The sequence below is a fragment of the Lupinus angustifolius genome, chromosome LG20 (assembly GCF_001865875.1).
Source record: "Lupinus angustifolius cultivar Tanjil chromosome LG20, LupAngTanjil_v1.0, whole genome shotgun sequence".
NCBI classification, from domain to species: domain Eukaryota; kingdom Viridiplantae; phylum Streptophyta; class Magnoliopsida; order Fabales; family Fabaceae; genus Lupinus; species Lupinus angustifolius.
Genome location: NC_032028.1, coordinates 19,455,912 through 19,476,417, shown reverse-complemented (window position 1 = coordinate 19,476,417; position 20,506 = coordinate 19,455,912). Strand labels below are relative to the sequence as shown.

The following is a 20,506-nucleotide window of genomic DNA, read 5'->3' as shown; positions in this document are numbered from 1 at the left end:
TTAGAGTGTAATATCTATGCACTTACAGTATACAAATTTGTACACAATCAGTGCATCATCTATCATTCATTTATATTACTTTTAATTAAGAGGCAATGATGATTAAAAATATATAGTAAATAATATAGTGACGATGTAAAAAACTCTTACGCTATTAATGAATACATCTTTTTCTCTATCTATTAACCATGCATTATGTGTGTTTCATTATCTTTGAATGACTATTAATCCTCAACCTACCATAATACTTACTATAAAACTTTTTATAAGGTGTTTGATAATTACAAATATATAGAAATCTTCAAAATTAATTTACATCTATTAATAAAGTTTTTTAACCTCTTTCAACATGTTTAACAAACTCATTGTTTTGGTAACAATTTTTTATTTATTGGGAATGAACTAATGATATTAAATATTATTACTAAAGAAAATGTTATCCAATTATGTAGGTTGTTAAAAACAACATTAACAACCTAACTGAAAACAAAACATGTGTCAAATTCTAATGTTACATTACACATTCCAACCATTTCCATCATTGTACAACCAAAGCACACATGAAAGCAACAAACAAACAACTAAATCATAACACAATTTACACCAAAATAAGAAGCATGAACCAATTTGAACCCAAAATTCTCTCTTCCTTTCATTTCGGCCTTCAAGAAAATCCTCCACCCTCCAAGGATCTTGCACCCCCACTTAGGAAAAACAAGAGAGAAAAACAGGGGAAAACAGGGGAGGAGAGAGAAAAAAACAGGGGTTGTTCTGTTTTTTCCACAACAAAGCTAAAACTTTCTTTCTGGGTTGTGTTCATTTTCTTGTTCTTATTCTCTGATTTCTTTCCATTTTTGTTTCAGCAACTGAATTGAGGGTGCTGAATGATGTAGGGGAAAAACTGAAAAAAATTTCTTCATTTTCCCCTACAATCATCATTCACTCATCCTCATTCAGCATTTTTTGCATAAAAAAACAAGAGTTTTAAGAAATCTCAAATGGGTTGCATTAACTCTAAGAATGTGGTTTCTGAATTTTCTTTGCCACCAATTGTTGCTGATCAATATAGTGTAGCTGGTACCATTGTAGAAAGTGGTCATTACCATCATGGTAATCACGGTTCAAGGGCTAATTCCGGAGTGATGGTTTTGTCATCAGAAGAAAGGAAGAAGTTGAAGAAGAACAGCTCAAAGAAAAGTAATGGCTCTTTCAGCTTTCGGAATGGATTCTCAAATCATCGGTATGTGGATGCTGAATTGAATGCTGCTGGTTGGCCACCTTGGTTAACAGCTTCTGCTGCAGAAGCTATTCAAGGATGGATCCCTCTAAAAGCTGATTCTTTTCAGAAGTTGGAAAAGGTACTTACTAGGTATATATATATATATATCTATTTCATTGCAGGATTCTAATTTTGTAATCACTTTTTTTGTTGTTGAATTGTTTATAAATTGTTATAAATGGATACTAGAACTAGAGAATACATAGTACTAGTAGGCGAGTATGTACTATGTACCCGTACCCGTACCCCGTCTTTGTTGCATGGCTCTGCCACTTAGAGAATGTTAACTTGTGCATTAGTTAAGGTTTAAAAAAAGCAAGTTTTTATAGGGTAGTAATCTGTTCAATGTATTGAATGATGTATTTCTAGATTCATTAAACAATACCCTTATGGTTAACATGTACATTTTTTATTTTTTCCTTTTTTTGGTATACTTCTATCTTTTCATATGACGATATTTCGTTTCATTTTATGAAGATAAAAATGTAGAATAGATGGACTGCACAATAAAAAGGCTAAAGAGAAATAAGACAAGTGAACCTGAATTATGCAAGCTAAGGCTAAGCTTAGTGTGTTCAGATTCTTAGTCCAAAAGTACCATTTTTTAGTTTACAATGAATTATTTGCTTACTAAACTGTAATTGTTTTATTATGTTGTCAACATTTTGAATTTATGTTTTTTATTTTAATTTTTAATATTTCCGTTTCTATAGATTGGACAAGGTACATATAGCAGTGTTTTCCAAGCACGCGAAGTTGAAAGTGGGAGGATGTTTGCTCTGAAGAAGGTGCGGTTCGACAACTTACAACCTGAGAGCATTAGGTTCATGGCAAGAGAAATAACGATTCTTCGTAGGCTCGACCACCCAAACATCATGAAATTGGAGGGTATCATTACTTCCAGACTATCAAACAGCATTTACCTTGTATTTGAATACATGGAGCATGATCTTGCCGGTCTTATATCTCGCCCTGACGTCATGTTCACTGACTCACAGGTTTGTTAGCATCTCATTTCTGATATATTTGTGTCTTTCAAGAAAGAAAAAAGCAACATCTTAAGTTATGAAAGTTGCGGAAAACCTTTTTTATGTTATATGTTATAATAGTGATGAAGATCTATGGCGTGAGTTGTGTAATTAGAAAGAATTAGGATAATCTATTTCACAAGCTATAGAATGTGTAAGGTTTTTCGAATTGCTACTATAAGTATCCTACGCATTTTGGAATATGTAGTGTAAGAAATAAAAATTACAGTGTAGCTTCTATTGTTCTTCCCTACAAATTTCGGGGAGAACCAGCTAGCTCTGGGCTCGAGTGGCATTTCACCCCTAACCACAACTCATCCGCTGATTCTTCAACATCAGTCGGTTCGGACCTCCACTTAGTTAACATAGTATGCATATGTTAACATTGATTGAAGCAAAGTGCACGAAAGATGTTGTCTAGTCATGTTTTCTTGAAATCTAATGATTATTTAACATGTAGTTCCGCTATTATACGTTAATATTACATTTCTGTTTTCTGCTTTTTCCTACAGATAAAATGTTACATGATGCAGTTATTGAGTGGAATTGAGCATTGTCACCTACGCGGTATTATGCATCGAGATATTAAAGTATCAAATATCTTAGTGAATAACGAAGGTGTTCTCAAGATAGCAGATTTCGGATTAGCAAATACAATTAGCCCAAATAACAAGCATCCTTTAACCAGCCGTGTAGTGACTCTATGGTATCGCCCTCCTGAGCTCTTGATGGGATCAACCAGTTATGGAGTATCGGTGGATCTGTGGAGTGTGGGCTGTGTATTTGCAGAACTTTATCTCCATAAGCCTATTCTTAAGGGGAGAACTGAGGTAATCATTCATCATAGTTCACGTATTTCATCATTAACCATTAATCATTTATTAATCGACAAAATCATTTGCTTCCAGTCTCACTAATTTCTATTGTACTTCAGACTTCTTTGAGTCAACAAAACCATTTCATAGTTTCTTCATGCATGTATTGAATTCAAATAACTAAGGCCTATGAAATCTGTTCATTGCTTACCGTAACTATCGAAGTTACCTTTGCACTTTTGGCGTGATGCTTATTCTTCTTGAGTCTACAGGTTGAACAGCTGCACAAAATTTTTAAGCTTTGTGGTACACCAACAGATGATTACTGGAAGAAGTTTAAGCTTCCTCATGCAACAATGTTCAAACCTCAGACAACTTACGAAAGCTCTCTCCGGGAGAGGTGCGCAGATTTTCCTGAAACCGCTGTAAGCCTACTTGAGACTTTTCTGTCGATTGACCCCTACAAGCGTGGGACTGCCTCCTCTGCCTTAATGTCTGAGGTAAATTCCTTTGAGTTTGTTTACTATATTTATTATATTGTTTATACTTCTTCTTCAGAGGGATTTTGTCTTTATGGTTATGCAATTGTAAAGTATGGGTTTTAACTATTAGACTGAAGAAGTTAAGTTATTATGTTGTTTGCTCAATGTTTTCGAAATGCATATAACAAAGTTTGATTCCTAATTTTTTTTCATGGCATGCACCTTTGTAGTATTTCAACACCATCCCGGATGCCTGTAGTCCATCAAAACTGCCAAAGTATCCACCTAGCAAAGAAATGGATGCTAAAAATCGGGGAGATTCGTCCAGGTAAACTTTTGTGGCCGTTTTTATTCATAAAAGATTGTCATGGAGATAGCTTTTTATGTACTTGAATTGTTCTCCTGCTTTGAGTCCTATTACTGAATCTTGTTCTTTATTATTAAATGTTGTGCTTATGGTACTAAACCTATTCAGGGTCTCAACATAGCTGCACAATTTGAGTGAAAATTTGAGTCTTTGAATACCTTATCATCCTGTCTATTTTTATAACCCCGTTGATGGTTTTAAATGTTCATTTAAAGAAGTCTAGATTTTGTTATCTCAAATTCTCAACCAAGCAAGTTACATAGGTAGCGTTTGGCGCATATAAGAGGATTAGCAACATGGAATAGGATGTTCTATTCTGTTCTGGTTCCAAAGAAAGAGGTGGATCCAAAATGTTCTAGTTTTCGCTCTATTGACATGTCTAGTAAACACTACGTTAAAATGGATAGCCTAACTGATTATGGCTTCCGAGTATTTCGTTTTCTAATTTCTTTGACTGAAGTCTAGATCTGTGCTCACAGTAAAAAGACCGGAGGTAAAACGCGAGAGGCTGTAACATCAAGAAGGCAGCAAAGACGAATCTATAATGTTGTTCAAGAACCAAAGAATTTTAACAAAACAGCTTCAAAGGAGGTACTTTTTCGGTACAATGCTACATCCTTAAAGATTGCTACTTTTATTCACTCATGATTCCGTTTTTGTGAAGGAGATGCAGAACATTCCTCAGAATAGTGGTAAGGATAAGGATGATGGTAAAGGACATCTTACAAAGGGAAAAGGAGGAGGGGCTATGCATAAAGAGCAACCTAAACACTCAATGGATACATTGTCCGACGCTTCTCAAAATATGAATGTTATCGATAACGTAAAGGGCTATAGTGTACACTCAGGACAAGTCCAACCCCCAGGATCTAGTGGCTTTACATGGGAAAAACGGAGAAAACCGGATGCTTCATCCGCACTATCTGATGGCGAAAGAAGCAAAATTAGTGCATTGGACCCAAACTTTGCGAAAGGCACATATGACTTGACCAGGCAAGCGATTTTGGAACGAAAATATAATGACAATCATGCTCACCAGGATGAGACTTCCCGGCATGTACTACAAAAGCACCAGGCTCAACATGGTCAACCAAAGGTGCAAATGGATTTTGATCCCGCAGAACTGCTAAACGCGCAGGTAAATATTAAATCATCCGGCAACTGTAAACAAATGCTTTAGATCACACAAAACCATAAGGTTATCAGTAACTTAAGCCTACAGCTCTGCTTGCTATTAACGTAATCTGACCCGAGTTTCAGACCTGTGATTGCAACAACTTCCGTTTTGTTCTTAATTAACAGCTGAAAATGATTTTTCTTTTCATATTGTCCAAACTACACCTATATATTATACTTGCATCAAGTTACATCTTGTTTTCCATGCCAAATAATGTACAGGGCTACAAAGAATATGGTGCATATTGGAATGAAAATAGTCTGCGGCATGGTAAATCGAGGTTCGGAAGAGGTAAGTAGAACAAAAACTTTCACATGTTTTCTATAATGCCATTACATTCATTCATCTTTGTATCTATAATTTATGTCAGATCACAAACATTTTTCTGCATGTTCATGCATAAATAACCCTATGAGTATGCAGACTAGTTATCTCTCTATTTTCCTTTTATATGTATACTATTATTGAATAACTTGTTTAGTTCTGCAATTTGATGTTTTTTAAGTATGAGTCATGTAACCGAAAATCGGGGCGTGACAACTGGCATGCACCAAGTGAACTCTTGGTGAGTACTTATAAATCATTTTATGGTTTACAGACAAATGAAACAAGGATTATAGGAATGGACTAATCTACACCTCTACAAGGGTACTTGACTAACCATTGTGGCCATTTTTGGACTCAGTTATGTGCAACAAACCTCTCATGACATCATTGGTGGCATTACTGTCATTTTGATCACAACAAAGTTAAAGCTTTCTATCATAGGGAGGTTTTAACATTGACATATTGGTTTGAATATGTATGAAGCCAAAATAGATGGTATAAATTGAAGATTTGGTTTAATTTTTTTAATGAATTTCAATATCCTTGTACATGCCCTTTTTTCTCTCACAACACGAGTTTACAGATTAGCGCAACTGTAAGGTTATTATTTAGTGATCATGAGACCATAAGTCCAAATCTTGTAAACAACCAATCCTACTAAATGGGAGACTCGTGCATTGAATACATATATCAACAACAAAAAATGAAGATTTGTTTGCAAATATTGCTGTTTTGGACATAAAAGGTGTTGGAGAGGTTTTGAGAGAATCTATAATCTTTATTATTGTTCTAGTCTCTCTTGGTTACACAAAGACTCATGCATCTACCTTTATTTATTCTTAGAATTGTCTACATTTCTTATTGAAACAAGAGGGTAAAGCAAAAATTATTGTATTACTTTTTTTAATCTTCCAAATTCTTTTACTAAAAAATGATGAAAATAATTCTACTGTTTTACAGAATTCATTAACAATTTAAGAAAAAACTCAATTGTGTTCATATCAAACGTGACCAAATAAGATTATACTCACTAAGAGAGGCCAAAACTAAAGACTATTATGACTAAGGAAATTTTATGCACATAAATATTATATGAAATAAACATCATAATAATTAGTATAAATTACTTCCAAAATATCGCAGATATGAAAATGAAGATATACATGAGATAATAGACTCTTTTAACTTTCAATAATATACCACGAACATAAAAATAAATAAATTAGGGATACAATAAAAAATTATATAGTCAAATTAATAAATAAAGAAATAAATAGTCGTTGTTGTTGTACTTTATCGAATCAAAGATGAATAAACTCATATTTTTTTTTAATTTTAAGATTAATAAATTGACAACAATACCTTATTTCTAAGTTAGGATACATGACTTTAATTTGGGCTTTCTTTGCCATAAATCTTATGTATTTTTCTAATGCACTTTATCTAAAACGGGTTGGATTGCCCCAAAATATATATATATATATATATATATTAAGAGTTTAATATTTATTCATTTACGTATAAAAGAAATTTATATTGTCATAACATTATTTATCATTTAAGACTCTTTCTATATATGTATTTATCCATTTAGGTATATATACAGGAGAGATCTGTTTAAGTTACACTAATTACACTCAATCTCATTCATTCATTTTCTTAGATCTAATAGACCAAATGGGTGAATGTAATATATTATTTAAAATTTCTATTTTTCTCTCTCATCACTTATTGCACTCACTCGTTTGATCCGTTAGATTTAAGAAAATATAACTTAAATTGGGTATAAACAGATCTCTCCTTATATATATATATATTCTATAATATATATTCTAAAATACTTTCACATAATATTGATGGAGTGATGGTGCATTATTCTCCTTACCATATGTTTAGAGTTTAGACTTTAGATACACAAAAGGAAATGTAACAAAATATCTTATAGACAATTCATGTTCCTTTGTAGTTTAAGAATATTATCATTAACATTGAATAGAATAATAGTTTCCCCTCATTTGGCAATACATGTGTTTTATCATCTTTGTCTTTTAATGTACATTTGGGCAGAAATATGTTTTGCATCCAACAAAAACACCTTCAATTCTGACTTGTGTTCATAAAGGGAACTAAAATAGGTAAATAGTAAATAATTATGTTTGTATTATTGAATATTATATCATTCAGCATCACTGGTCATTAGTCTTGGTACTTGACCATTGTCACCAAACTCAATCTTGTTCAATCTCAGGCAGCATAGCACTTGTTCTGGAAGTTCCTCTTGCTTTTGTGCCTGTTATGACAAAATTTAAAAACATTATCAGTTAGGCCGGTAAAAATGTACTAGCAATTTTAAGGTAGCGGTTGGTAGACATGTTAGAATCCGAGAATTCTAACATTGATGTATCTATTATATTTAAAGGGCATTTTTAATCTGTACAAAAGTCGGTACATTTTAATTTACCCAAAAAGGAGTACATTCGGAATTGGTGTATTTATAAAATTTATGTGTGTTCACCAATTTTCAATGCAAAGTTATCTTTTTTGGTAATTCAAAATGTACCAAAGAGCACACATTAGAAGAAACTTATGAACAAAAGAGAGTAGGACATAAGACCGAAAAGTAGAACATTTTGGTTTCGTCCGAGCAACAAATGCTACCTATATGTCTAGAAATAGATCTTAGACACACATTAATCATAAATGTCTGCATGCATTTTGCGTTAAAATAAAAATCCTTGTGATGATAAGAAATATGTGAGCATAGAATGAGAAACATAAGTTTTTGTATGCTTGTGTGTTCAATTTAAAGCCTTCTAAATCAGGGGTAGGTATTTGATAGTCCTAGCTAAGGTTGAAAACATTAGATCATACTTTGATGGATTTAAATGCCTAATGTTATAGCTTGGAATGCAAATGATACCTGAATGGTTAGTCCTAGATCCAGAATCCCATCTTTCAAACGATCTCGGAATGCATCAAATCCTTTCCTTGATATGTAGCTAAATCGATGAACGTCAAGATCAATCTCAAGGTAGTTAGGACCCTATTAGAGATCGAATAAGCAAGTTAGAAATTAAGAACAAAGGTATACCCTCCTCAAAGTTCATCGCAATTTAACATTGAATTTTTTTTGGGAAGAACGTTAATAAACATGTTTCATTACAAAATACATGACAACTATATGCTGGAAAGATCAAATTTATAATGCATATGCACATGAGATATACCTTGTAAAAGCTGTGTTGAGGACGTGACAGGACCGGCTTTTCATTATAAGCGTTTACTAGCTTCTTTTCAGTAGAACTCAAGGTCATATCTTCAGGATTTGTAAGTCCTACCATGATCTTTAATCTTTCTCGGAAAGCAACACTCGATTCTTTTGCGAATCCTTTGACCTTTTCCGTCTCATCATCAACAAATTTCTATAGCATATATAGAAAACATAGACCAAGTATTAAACTAGTGCAATCATTCAGAGAATCTTATTCACACATTGTAGATCTATAGTCTATAAGTCCCAGGCACATTTTAGTGTTGAATGAAATACCAAAGTAAACTAAATGTAGAAAACAATATTCCAATTCCAATTGAAATAAGATGGCAATCAAAGTACCTTTATGCTTTCTTGAAACTGGGTAGAAATTTGTTCCTCAAGAGTCTCAGAAACCCTGAAATACAGCACAAGGCTCATCCCTTCCCCATCGGCGTCACCATTGAACATAGCAGCAGGATATATAGGCAACTATATAAGAAGATAATATGATAATGAAATATCATCAGCTTCGGTCAATCTCAGATGATGATATAGATTTCATAAAAAAAATATGAATATGGACTATTGAGTAAGTGAAAAAAACTTAGTTACCTGGATATTTACAATAAGAAGTTGGGGAAGTTTCCCATTGGCTTTCACATTTGGAAGCTCAAGGTATTGGGCAATGTGATGTATCTTTTTAGGACAGACAAATTGATCAACACCAATAGGAATGTATGGACTATAATTCGGTGCGGGATACTTGCGCTTGTCTCTGGAAAGCAAATGATTCGTTAGACAAGTATGTTCTCGTAATCTCATCGAAAGTAGAAAGTTTAAGCAAATACACAAATATAATGAAATTAACTAGATTTATGCAGGCAGGGAAGTAAACATCATACTTGAAAAAGTTTTCACCACGGAGCTTAAAAGTCGAGGGTGGAATTTCAGACCAACATCCAGAAGATTGCTTTTCTCCTTTTTGAAATGGTATTATATGTCCTGCTATGGGACGACATAGATATCTTTTCGATTGACCTTACATTAAGATATAAGATAATGAAGCTTAATCAGTATCATATGGTTAAGTTATGCATGCAATCGATTTAAACTATAGATAAAAGCAAATAGCCTAGCGAAAAAATAAAGGCCACATACAAAAGGAAACATAATACTTCTACTACTACTATTATTTGTATGTTTCGACACTTTTTCTGCAATTCAAGCCAATGCAGAATTTAAATGACCTACTCTACTGTCTTAATTCATTTTCGTGCGACGAGAATTAAGTTACTTAATCACTTACAAAGTTCGGTGGCATCATCTACATCACAAGATCTCCTCTTGAAAGAAAGCCTGAAAAGGGATGACTGCTGTTTATTGTACTGGAGACTCTTTCTTGGTCCATTTACTATTTTGTCATTGAAGCTTACAGATTGTATCAACCGAGTAATGCCGGATTTCAGTGTATTCTCTTCTTTTAATCCTTTGAAGCTTCCATTTGTCATGCCTAATCTTGATTTTCCATGATTTTGTGCACTGATTGGGACAAATGCACTTTCATCTTTGACCTTAAACTTATCAGAAATACCTCCATCAACTTTAATATAACTTTCATGATACTCTTCATACTGATTTTTGTTATCCACAATACAAGATCTTTCATACTGGAGTACTTGGCCATTCGAGATGCGTCCAGGTGTGTTGCTTACCATTGGAAAACCATCTAGATATAAACCCGAAATCCGAGGAGAGAAAGCAAAGAAAGAAATAAGAAACGGAATGGTGAAGGAAAAATTGATAAAAGTCGAGTTTAAGTAAACAACTTAATTAAGCACTTATTCAACAAGTTTTTTCAGAGCTTATTTTCACAAGCTTATGAAATATCCATTACCTCCATGAACACTAGTGAAGTCATCATCAGATTCCGATTCCAAAATGCTGACAGAGTCAAAATAGGCTTCATCTTGGGACATTACTGCAGCAATGAATTACTATATCATTTCGAGTTTCAGGTTTAGAAACAAATGAAGTGGAATTTAATAATAAGCATAATTACATAAAGTTGAAGGTTAAAGCTTTTTATGTATAACAGATACACCCTTAAAATCACACTCACTTCACTTATTATGAGATTTGTTCTCAAACAAAGGCATGAGAGATAAAGGAATATACCATTTCCATCATATTGACTATGGTGCCATTCAAGCTGTGTAACATGGAATGTTGAATTGGTAACTTCAGAATGTCGGCAAGTAGTAGTTAAACCATTCTCCAAGTCCATATGAACAAATTCACTAACAGAATAATCTGTAACCCGAGCCCCTGCATCACTAATCCTCTTCTTGCTACCATCAAGGGCTGGATTTAAAATCTTTCTACGGCGTCTAATTATTCGCCGATGGAGCTTCCTTGGTTTGTCCAAAGGGTGGGTAGGTACTGACATACAACCACCCATTGTATGTTGTTAGTAACACTTGCGATCGCAATTTTTCAAAATCGTCTTTGTAAGAAACGTGATCTGCACGACGAATCTGAAAATTATCAAACATAACAGTGAGAAATCAAATAAAAGCAATGTTAACAAACAAAAGAATCATATCAGCATTCATTGATTCTACATATCTTGAAGACTGATTTCACAACAGTGAGCTCATAATGTTTAAATGCCACATTACTGAATTGCAATAAGCTAGACATTACTAAACAATTAACTCCGAAAATGTATGAAGATCAATAAACTCTCAAAATGTGCATAGTTTAAGACCTTACAAAATGAACTTCAAATAGACAAGTCCTAACTATACATCTTTTCTATGCAGACAAAACTTTGTATAAGCACAACTTTTCTACATTCAAAACCTTATTTCAAATTTGATGAACTATTGAGAGTAGTTGAACTACACAAGTAAACCATCAAGAACTTAACTTGATGCAAGAATAACCTTATTTCAAATCTAGCTCATGAGAATTAGAGGCTGAAGCCCCCTCCCTCAGAAAATACATTTTCTTTTGAACCCCACAAAAACAAAAGCTATCAGATAGTGACAAATATAAAAAAGATAGTGTCTTCCCCAATCAAAGTCAAATAGTGACAAAAAATTAGAGCTTTTGAAAAACAAGGAATCAATTAATAAGATTGTCATAAAACTAAAAATATATACTGCAATTATTGTAATTTCTAAAGCTACATTTTCATTAAAAAAGAAAGCAATCTTCAATATCTAAATGTTGAAGGTTTTCTTATACCTTAGGACCTTCCAGGTAGGGAATGGAAAGAATGGAATTCAACAAATGCAAGTGGAAGACTTATAAACCAATAAAGATCTTTACAAACAGAATATTTATAAAATATATATTACAGATTTCAGGTTTCTAGGAAATTCCCATAGAGGTGTGGAGAGAGGTTCTGATTTGAGGTTAAGCTTCAAGGAACCTTCCTAAAATAAGAAATGACCAATGCTTGTTGGTCTTGCTGGCAAAGAGCATTTGCCCCTTAAATCTTTTGACTTGATTCAGATTAGTAGGAGTTTACTGCCAAGGCGTTGGTCTAATAGTATAAGGCTATATTAAATCCCAGAAAGATCAAAAGATAAAATGTTCGATTCATGAGAACGACACTTGTTAGGAGGGATAGTCACAAACCCCGAAAGAATTAGTTAATTGCCAAAAAATATGAGGGGATAACCTTGGTAATACCGAAAAAAGTATGAGTTATTAAAAAAAGAAAAAAAGAAAAGGAAAAGCTGATAAAGAGAAATGCAAAGGGTGCACAGAAAGTGAGAGAATATGATAGACATTTGCAGTTGATTGATGCAATTCAATGTGTCTATGTTAAATGCATGTAGATGTAGGTGCAAATCCAATAAAAGTAACATTCACTAACCAAAAAGGCCTCAAGAAAAATACACATAGAAAATGATAAAGAGGTAAGTATACATTTACCAGAAACATTCAACATCAAAAGAAACAAAGCAAAAAGGAATGAATAAATGTATAATATATTAGATGAAAGGAAACATATAATAATGATATAACAGAACACAAGATCATGGTAGACCATGTAATACATAGTTCACAAACAACAATAAAAAGACAACAAAAACAAAAGACATAGAAAAGTCCCATACATCATCATCATCATTGAGATATTGAGGTTTGCACGTTTATCTAATACAAAAGCACTTTTTTTATAATCACTTTTAAAGAAACAAAAGCAACAGTATTTTAAATGTCATGCATAAAAGAGAAATGTTGTTAAAGATGAAACTTTGAGCTAGAACATTGAATCATATAACACATAGAAATGGGTGCAAAAGGCATTAATATGAATATATTATTCTAACCTTTGTGGTTGCAATAGATGAAAATGGCTTTACCCGCTCTGCAACAAGGAAAAACTATGTATGAAGAAGCAAAGAACATAAAAAGAGAGGGAGACAAGGTTGGAATTGGTTACAAGGTGGTATGGTCCAATCCAACAACGCCAATGTCGGATCAGGATGTTGCAAAACCACCACCTTTTGTGTTTAATTTGCTGTAACTTGCTACAAAATTGTTCATATTATCATGTAAAAAAATTTTTGTATATGGCTGCTCGTCCCAAGTAACAAATATTGCTTCTAAGAATCGAACTTTTGACGTATCTAGAAAATTAGTGTGATCTTATATTACTAAATTCGTGTCATATTGGTATATAATTTTTTTATATATCTACCCTTGTAAAGTATAATATAATAAATAAGTATAAGCTTATATATACATACACCATAAGATAATAAATAAGTAATCATTCAGAAGAGAAAATGAAAATGGGTTTATTCAATTTTTGTAATAAAATAGTTGTTTGTCTAATACAACTCAAAAAAAAAATTGGAAGTTGAAAATTTTATTAAAAAAGGAACAAATATACATAAAAAAGAAACAAACAACACAACAGGCAAATTACAGCTCCAAAAGGAGTATTAAAGGAAACCACAACCACCTAAGAAGGATTAGTAGTAAACTCAAGCATACAATCGAATTAGAGACTCATTCAAACCAAGATATTGAGAAGCCTTTAATTCGATTTTTGACCCAAAATCGTACCTTGAACTTTATCTCATCCAACAGCTCATTCAGATTATTCCTCATGTTGTTAAAATTTGTCCAAACTCTTCCTCCATACCTCATTTGATATTGCAATATATTATTCTCAATAGTGAAAATATCACATGAGCTTGGGATTATTCACACTAGAATAATAAAGACTTTAAAGGAAAAAAAGAGATCTAATTAAATAGTCTCCATTCCAATAACAATCTTGGAAAATGAATTGCAATTAGGGATATAAAAGAAATGAAGAGTCCAAATCTTGAAAAATCATTATTGTGAAAATGTTGAAATGAAAGAGTAATTTGGGTGATTAGAGAAGTAAAATGATAAAATTATATAAAAATACATAACATGTTATGAGACATCTTGAACATGATATGGAACGATCCTAAATGACGGTAATAAAAAAATCTAACCCCTAGATTCATACCTTGGGATTTGTGGGAATTCATCTGCACAAACAATTTTGTTGTCGAGCTAGATAAAAATTAAATTTGAAAAAATTGAGTAATTCAATATATATCAAAATAGTTGTGTTATTTAGTGTGAGATATGAATATAGTATGTAATGTATATAGTATATATACTTTTTAATTATCAACCGGTAGTAAGGTAGGTTTGGGATTAGTTTAAATATTGGATTTAATATGTATATACTGATAGTAAAATTGTTTTTTATATTGTTGATATATTATCCATCATTCATATGTTAGTTATCATTAACTCTCAAATAAGAGTAATATAAATCACCGGTAGATAGTGTCATGTCAGTATAAAAAACTTTACACCGAAAAGATATTAAACTTTTAAATATTTTGAGACTTGTTCTGCTAAATATTAATCGAAAAAACCTAAACCGATACATAAGCTTAGCCAATGTGGAAAGCAAATCCGAAGTGTGATTGTTGAAAATTACATTTCAACAAAATCCTTGTTTGTTTGTAAACAATATTTGTTATAATTAATCATAACATTTCTACTAGGTATTGCTTAAAAATAATAAAATTTTAGCTAAGATATATGACATTATATATGGAGAAGTGTGAAAAACCTAAAACAAAAAAAAGATTTAAGACACCCTCTTAAGTATTAGGGATAAATATTCATTAGTTACACTAATAAAATATTGAAAATAGAAAATTTAACAAAATTCAAAAACTTATAAACTTTCCAAAGTAAATCTATTATGTTTGGATTCTTTAACTATGCTAAAGATGAGTCTATACATATACATATATCAGTATATCTATCCAACCATGTGCATGTACAAACAAGTGATCAAGATAGGGTATCTTGCTTTGTAGTTATTTGAACACACTAACATTATCTTCAAGAATCCATACATACATGTTTACATATTTAATATGTATATACTGACAGTCTAAGTAATTTTTACACTGTCAGTAAATCTCCATTACTTATTTGTTTATTAGTATTGACTTTCAAACAAAATTATTACAAATCAATAGTAGATGATATACTAACAGTGTAAAAAATTTACACTGTCCATAAATTTTAATCTCTATGTTTGCATGGGACTTTCAACTTTGTCATAATAATTTATAAATGCATGTGTTGGTGTGCACGTGTATTACTTTACTGACTCAAAAAGTCACTTGCATGTGAAAACAGATCATGATTCAATCTCAATCAAGGATATTCTGTCCACAAAATTTTTGTCCCTATATTAAACCAATCAAATTTTACAAAATAGTAAATAAATATTAATTTATATTATTATAATTTTTATTTTTAATTAAATAAGATTTTCTGATTTGATGAATACACTAAATAAGACAGATGATCCCCATCCCAAGTGTTCTTAAAATTATATATCCAAGAAAAAAAGCTTGTATAATTGGTTCTCATGTGCTTGCCTTACCTCTTTAAACATCTCTCTTGTATAATTGTATTTCATAATTAATCCATGTACATCACCTTATTTGCTTTGCCATTGGAAGCATTGGGAATTTTAACTAGTCTTCTTATAAAATTAATTAAGAAAGTATATATAATTAAAAAATTTGTATATAATTAAATTGGTATAATGATACAATTTATGTGGGTGGTAGCCAAAATGGTGAGTTTTATGTGAAAAAAGGTTACAATTATGTTCCAATTTATGTACTCTGACTCTATATAAATCCTTACACTAACGATCATATAAATCTTTACACTAACAATCCACATACATTACATTTTTTATCAAAATTATCTTGGATGCCAATTACTTTCTATTTATGTATAATATATTTTGGCACAACATATGCACAAAATTCTCATGGAAAAGAAATAGGTCAACCGGCCCATTAATGACTCATGGTTTGATCCATTAGAAGTTTGACCCATCGTGACCCATTTTATTAAAAAAAAGGAAGATATATACATTTTTGAAAGCTTATTTATCTTATTAGGCTAGACTTTAAGCCGAATAAAAAGCTTATAAGGCATAATAGGTAGACCTATTAAATATATTATAATATATATATATATAAAAGTATAAATTAGTTAATCATTAAGAATAAATCAAAGATTCATTCTCATTCATATTACCCTCTCTATAACTAACACTAACATATTGTTGTCATTTTCAAGCATTGTTGAGAAATGCTTATCAACCATTGCAGCTCGTCTACATATTTGAAGACTTGGATGTAGATTTGTTGGCATACTTGAAAATTCTTATTGTATATAGTTTTGGTTCTAATATTTTGTAGGTCTGGTGCGAGAAAAAAATTAAGCTCCTAATTTAATATATGATACTTTAATATCAAAGTTTGAATGATGATGACTTAAAACAAATTGAGATGGTAAAATAAAAAGGATTACCCATTGTATATCAAATAATTTAATTGATGTAATATTTTTGGAATAATTTTTGAACAAACAAGATATCATATAGTGTTACTTATTAGTGACTTGATCCGGAGTAATACTATTTTTTGGTACTCAACTATATAATAGTATAAAAAATGATGATTACAATGTTGAACAAATTTATGCATATAGTATAATAAATGGCAGCCCAACAAAATTAAGATATTTGTCGTATAGAGATAAAATTAGTTGTATAGGTAGAAAAAATTATATGAGCTCAATGTCATGCACTTGCCGCATACCCTTATAGGTCGACCCTAATTATTTATTGACTTTTGCTCGAGCTAATATGTCATACTAAACATAAAAAAAATCTAATATAAATATATAAATTAGACTTGAGCCTAAAATTGGTGAAACAATCATGATTATGGAACACAATACCTAACCTAGTCCATTTCCTGTCCTCCAAACAAACAACTTATCAAAGATTTAATATGAATGTTTTAGTTTTAAGCTTTGCCTATGTGTATTACAAAAAGTCAAAGAAAAAAAATAAAAAAGAAAGATAAGTACCAAAAAGTCACAAATGTCAAGCTACATTGTTATTCCCTTATGGGGTTAAGTGATATCTTGAGTGTGTTAAAGGGACAAGTACAACATCTTAATGTATCGAAGAGACATGAAATAATGATTATAATACTAGGTAACGGTAACATTCAACTCAAGAAATCCTTAAAAACAATTTAGTTAATGCAAATAGACCTATGACATTTTTTTTATACTATAAATTAAAGCAACTATACAAAAATTAATGATTACTTGTGGATGAAGAAAAATATGAATAAACCTCTAAAGTTTGTTTATGTTATGGTTCTCTTTTTTTCACTCTTTATTATTGTAAATAGTGGTGAGTAAGAACTCATATTCTCCTTATTAGTTTTCATACATCATTTTACCCTTTAAATAATTATCCCTAATTTTTGAATTATATGATAGGAAGCACTACTTGCATAGATGACGTTGATTGTCAAGAGTGGCATCGTGGGGCAGTGTGTATTGATGGTTGGTGTATAAACCCATACTAAGGATGTTATAAAGGCAAGTAGAGTAATAACTGGAATTTTTTTCGGTATAATTAAGTATATTCTCTCACTCTTTGCGTATAGAATTAATCCATTTTGGGGTGTATAGTTGCCCCTCCCAAATAAATATCGCTTACATAAATCGAATATCTAACATTTTGGTCTATATATGAATTTAGTGAAGTATTACACCACTAAACCAATGCTATTACTTCACATTTGTTTTGACGATATAAATACTCATGCAAGACTTCAAGTCTTACATTTATTATTTCTCTCATAGTTTGAGTTATTAATCGTTTGACATTTTGATTCTTATAACAGTTTCATATGAGCATTAAATAAATTATAATATGCATATGTTTTGACCTTTGTAATTAGTGTACCGAAGACATGGAGAAGAATAGTCTTGATGAATAACAATGATGAGCCACTTATATAGTACATAGAGACATCAAGATTATGCAACAAGGTTATATATTGAAATATACATGGAACTAAATTTGAGTCTTATAAGTGTGATTATAAAGTTAAGAAGTGTGTAACAATGTTGAGAATTACATAATAAGGTATATGATTACAAAAATTAAAGATTAGTCTTGATGAATAATAGTGATTAGAAGATGAATAAGAGTGATTATCTACTTATAATACCAATACTAGTCTTCATGAATAAGAGTTGATGATCAACAATGTTATTTATTGAAATATGATAAATGAAGATGAGAAGATGTTTTTATTATTATTATTTTATGTTTGGTGATAACAAGTGCAATAAAAACAATTTGTGCAATTATGAACACTTAAATGTTACATATCATGCATGTATAATATTTTCAAACTATTTATTAAAATTATGATTAATATATTATTCGATTTAATAATTCAGATAGAGAAAACATGACTTGGAGAAATTGAGTAGTAGAGAAATTTGTGGTGCATGAACTTCGAAAAAAAACCTTCTTTTGGTCAGGTTTTACTAGTTTCTTCTTTTATTGTATATTTTTTTGGTTGGATTAATTTTGTCATTTTTATTTTTAAACGATATTGTAATGTCTCATTAGATGAAATCATGACACCTCATTAAATATATTTATAGCATCTCATTAAATAATTTTTAAATTCGATTAATCAAAACGTAGGTATCAGTAATTAATGATTTTATAACCTTTGATTACGATTCAAAGATTAAAAAAAGTAAAATTGTTTCAATATATTTAAAAAATATTTTTTGTCAGAAAATGTTTTACTAATTTTATCTAGTCATAAAAAAAATAGTGTGTAATGCTTATAAATAAGTAAAAATAATTTTTTGACTTTATATAAGCTCAAAATTACTCCAATATCCATAAATAGATCAAATAAATATCTGACTCCATAAAACCATAAAAATGATTTGGATGCACTTCTCAACTTTTAATTTTAATTTTTATATTTGCTTATATTTATTTTTATAAAAATATAAATGGATAGACAAAATTATATATTCTAAATTAGATGTTCATATATCTTTCTTGTAAAGAAGGATAAGCCGAGGATGCCAATGGCTTTACTTATATATTTGTTGTTCTACAAACTATGTTACTACATGTATCATTAATTGTGATTAATCATAAAAATTATTAATTATTAATCTTTTAACTTAAAAATATTTTTTCAACCAATCATAAACTAATGATAGATGTAGTAGGACAATTTATATGATAACACATATGGTCCCAACTTTGTGGAGGGGTGAATGGGAATGACAACCACTCAAGTAACCTCTAATGTCTAAATGAGGAAAAGATATTTAGGAATCAAGTTTTTTGTTGTTGAAATGTTTAGACCTTCGGTCCTTCAATTTATAGCAACCACTCAAGTACCTTCTAAACATAACACATATTTTATCTTAAAAAGTGTATTATTATATATATTACTTATTGTAATTGGTTAAAAAAATATATTTAAATTAAAAATTTAATAATTAAATACTTTTCTGACAAATCATGAGTACTGACACATAAAGTTTCATACTTTTTGAGAAAGAAGATGGTATCCCTCTAAATGTATAAAGTATGTTGGAGATTTAAAACAAGGCAATAGAAGGAAGACATCACCAATTAATGAGAGAAAGAGACAAATACTATATGATATGATTATAGAAGTGTTATAAATGATGGTTTTAGGGATAGAGCTCAAACTCAAATGGTAGTTAAATTTAAGTGAAAATAGAATTTGTTAAGGATTAATATGTTGATTTATCTTTTACAAATAAACATTTTTTTTGTAAATACAATACTAATATTTAAGAATTTGTTTTAATTTTAATTGAAACATAGAAAATTAATTCTTTTAAGTTATGAAAACACAAAATTATTTAAGATTAAAATGAGGTTTTCAATTGGATAGATTTTGAATCTGCCAAACAATTTTTATCTTTTATTTTGAAAGGATAATATATGGCCTTTATAAGAGGCTTTTAAGATATGAAAAGCTAGGTGTAAGATTATTAAGTTTCTTCAATTTATATTGCATGAAGTAAAAATAGATATGACAAGTATACATGACAACTATTTTAAAATATTTTTCATATAAATTTAATAAACACAAGTTTTCAATCAACTACAAGTTTTTAAGTTTTCTTTATTATCTATCTATTACTTGTCTTCTACATTTAAAATTTCAATACAATATAAATATTTACTTTTCCATTTATGTCCTTTAACATTAATAGCTAATTTTATAGTAAGCCAAATATCATCATTTGGAGGAATTCTAAAAATTGCTAATTTTTACTTTA

The 20,506-nt window shown here is 30.6% G+C and overlaps 2 protein-coding genes across 9 annotated transcripts; one reads left to right on the top strand and one right to left on the bottom strand.

Annotated features, from left to right (window-relative positions):
• Window positions 589–6,029, top strand: LOC109335877 (probable serine/threonine-protein kinase At1g54610). 2 transcript variants are annotated; one of them, XM_019572119.1, is made up of 9 exons: window positions 589–1,358; window positions 1,993–2,277; window positions 2,820–3,137; window positions 3,395–3,622; window positions 3,835–3,932; window positions 4,451–4,562; window positions 4,645–5,109; window positions 5,370–5,439; window positions 5,747–6,029. In XM_019572119.1, the coding sequence occupies exons 1-9, from the start codon at window positions 999–1,001 to the stop codon at window positions 5,752–5,754; spliced, it is 1,944 nt and encodes a 647-aa protein (XP_019427664.1). In that variant the 5' UTR covers window positions 589–998; the 3' UTR covers window positions 5,755–6,029. The 2 variants fall into 2 exon arrangements, with proteins under 2 accessions (XP_019427664.1, XP_019427663.1); XM_019572118.1 differs by having other exon boundaries at window positions 591–1,358; window positions 4,636–5,109.
• Window positions 7,464–13,218, bottom strand: LOC109336720. 7 transcript variants are annotated; one of them, XM_019573487.1, is made up of 10 exons: window positions 13,075–13,218; window positions 10,904–11,262; window positions 10,623–10,706; window positions 10,035–10,454; window positions 9,631–9,766; window positions 9,341–9,503; window positions 9,089–9,217; window positions 8,703–8,897; window positions 8,396–8,518; window positions 7,464–7,765 (listed from the first exon to the last, which is right to left on the bottom strand). In XM_019573487.1, exons 2-10 carry the CDS (start codon window positions 11,184–11,186, stop codon window positions 7,652–7,654), a joined length of 1,647 nt encoding a protein of 548 aa, XP_019429032.1. In that variant the 5' UTR covers window positions 11,187–11,262; window positions 13,075–13,218; the 3' UTR covers window positions 7,464–7,651. The 7 variants fall into 7 exon arrangements, with proteins under 7 accessions (XP_019429032.1, XP_019429034.1, XP_019429037.1 ...); XM_019573489.1 differs by having other exon boundaries at window positions 10,904–11,249; window positions 13,064–13,122; XM_019573492.1 differs by having other exon boundaries at window positions 10,904–11,249; window positions 13,075–13,092.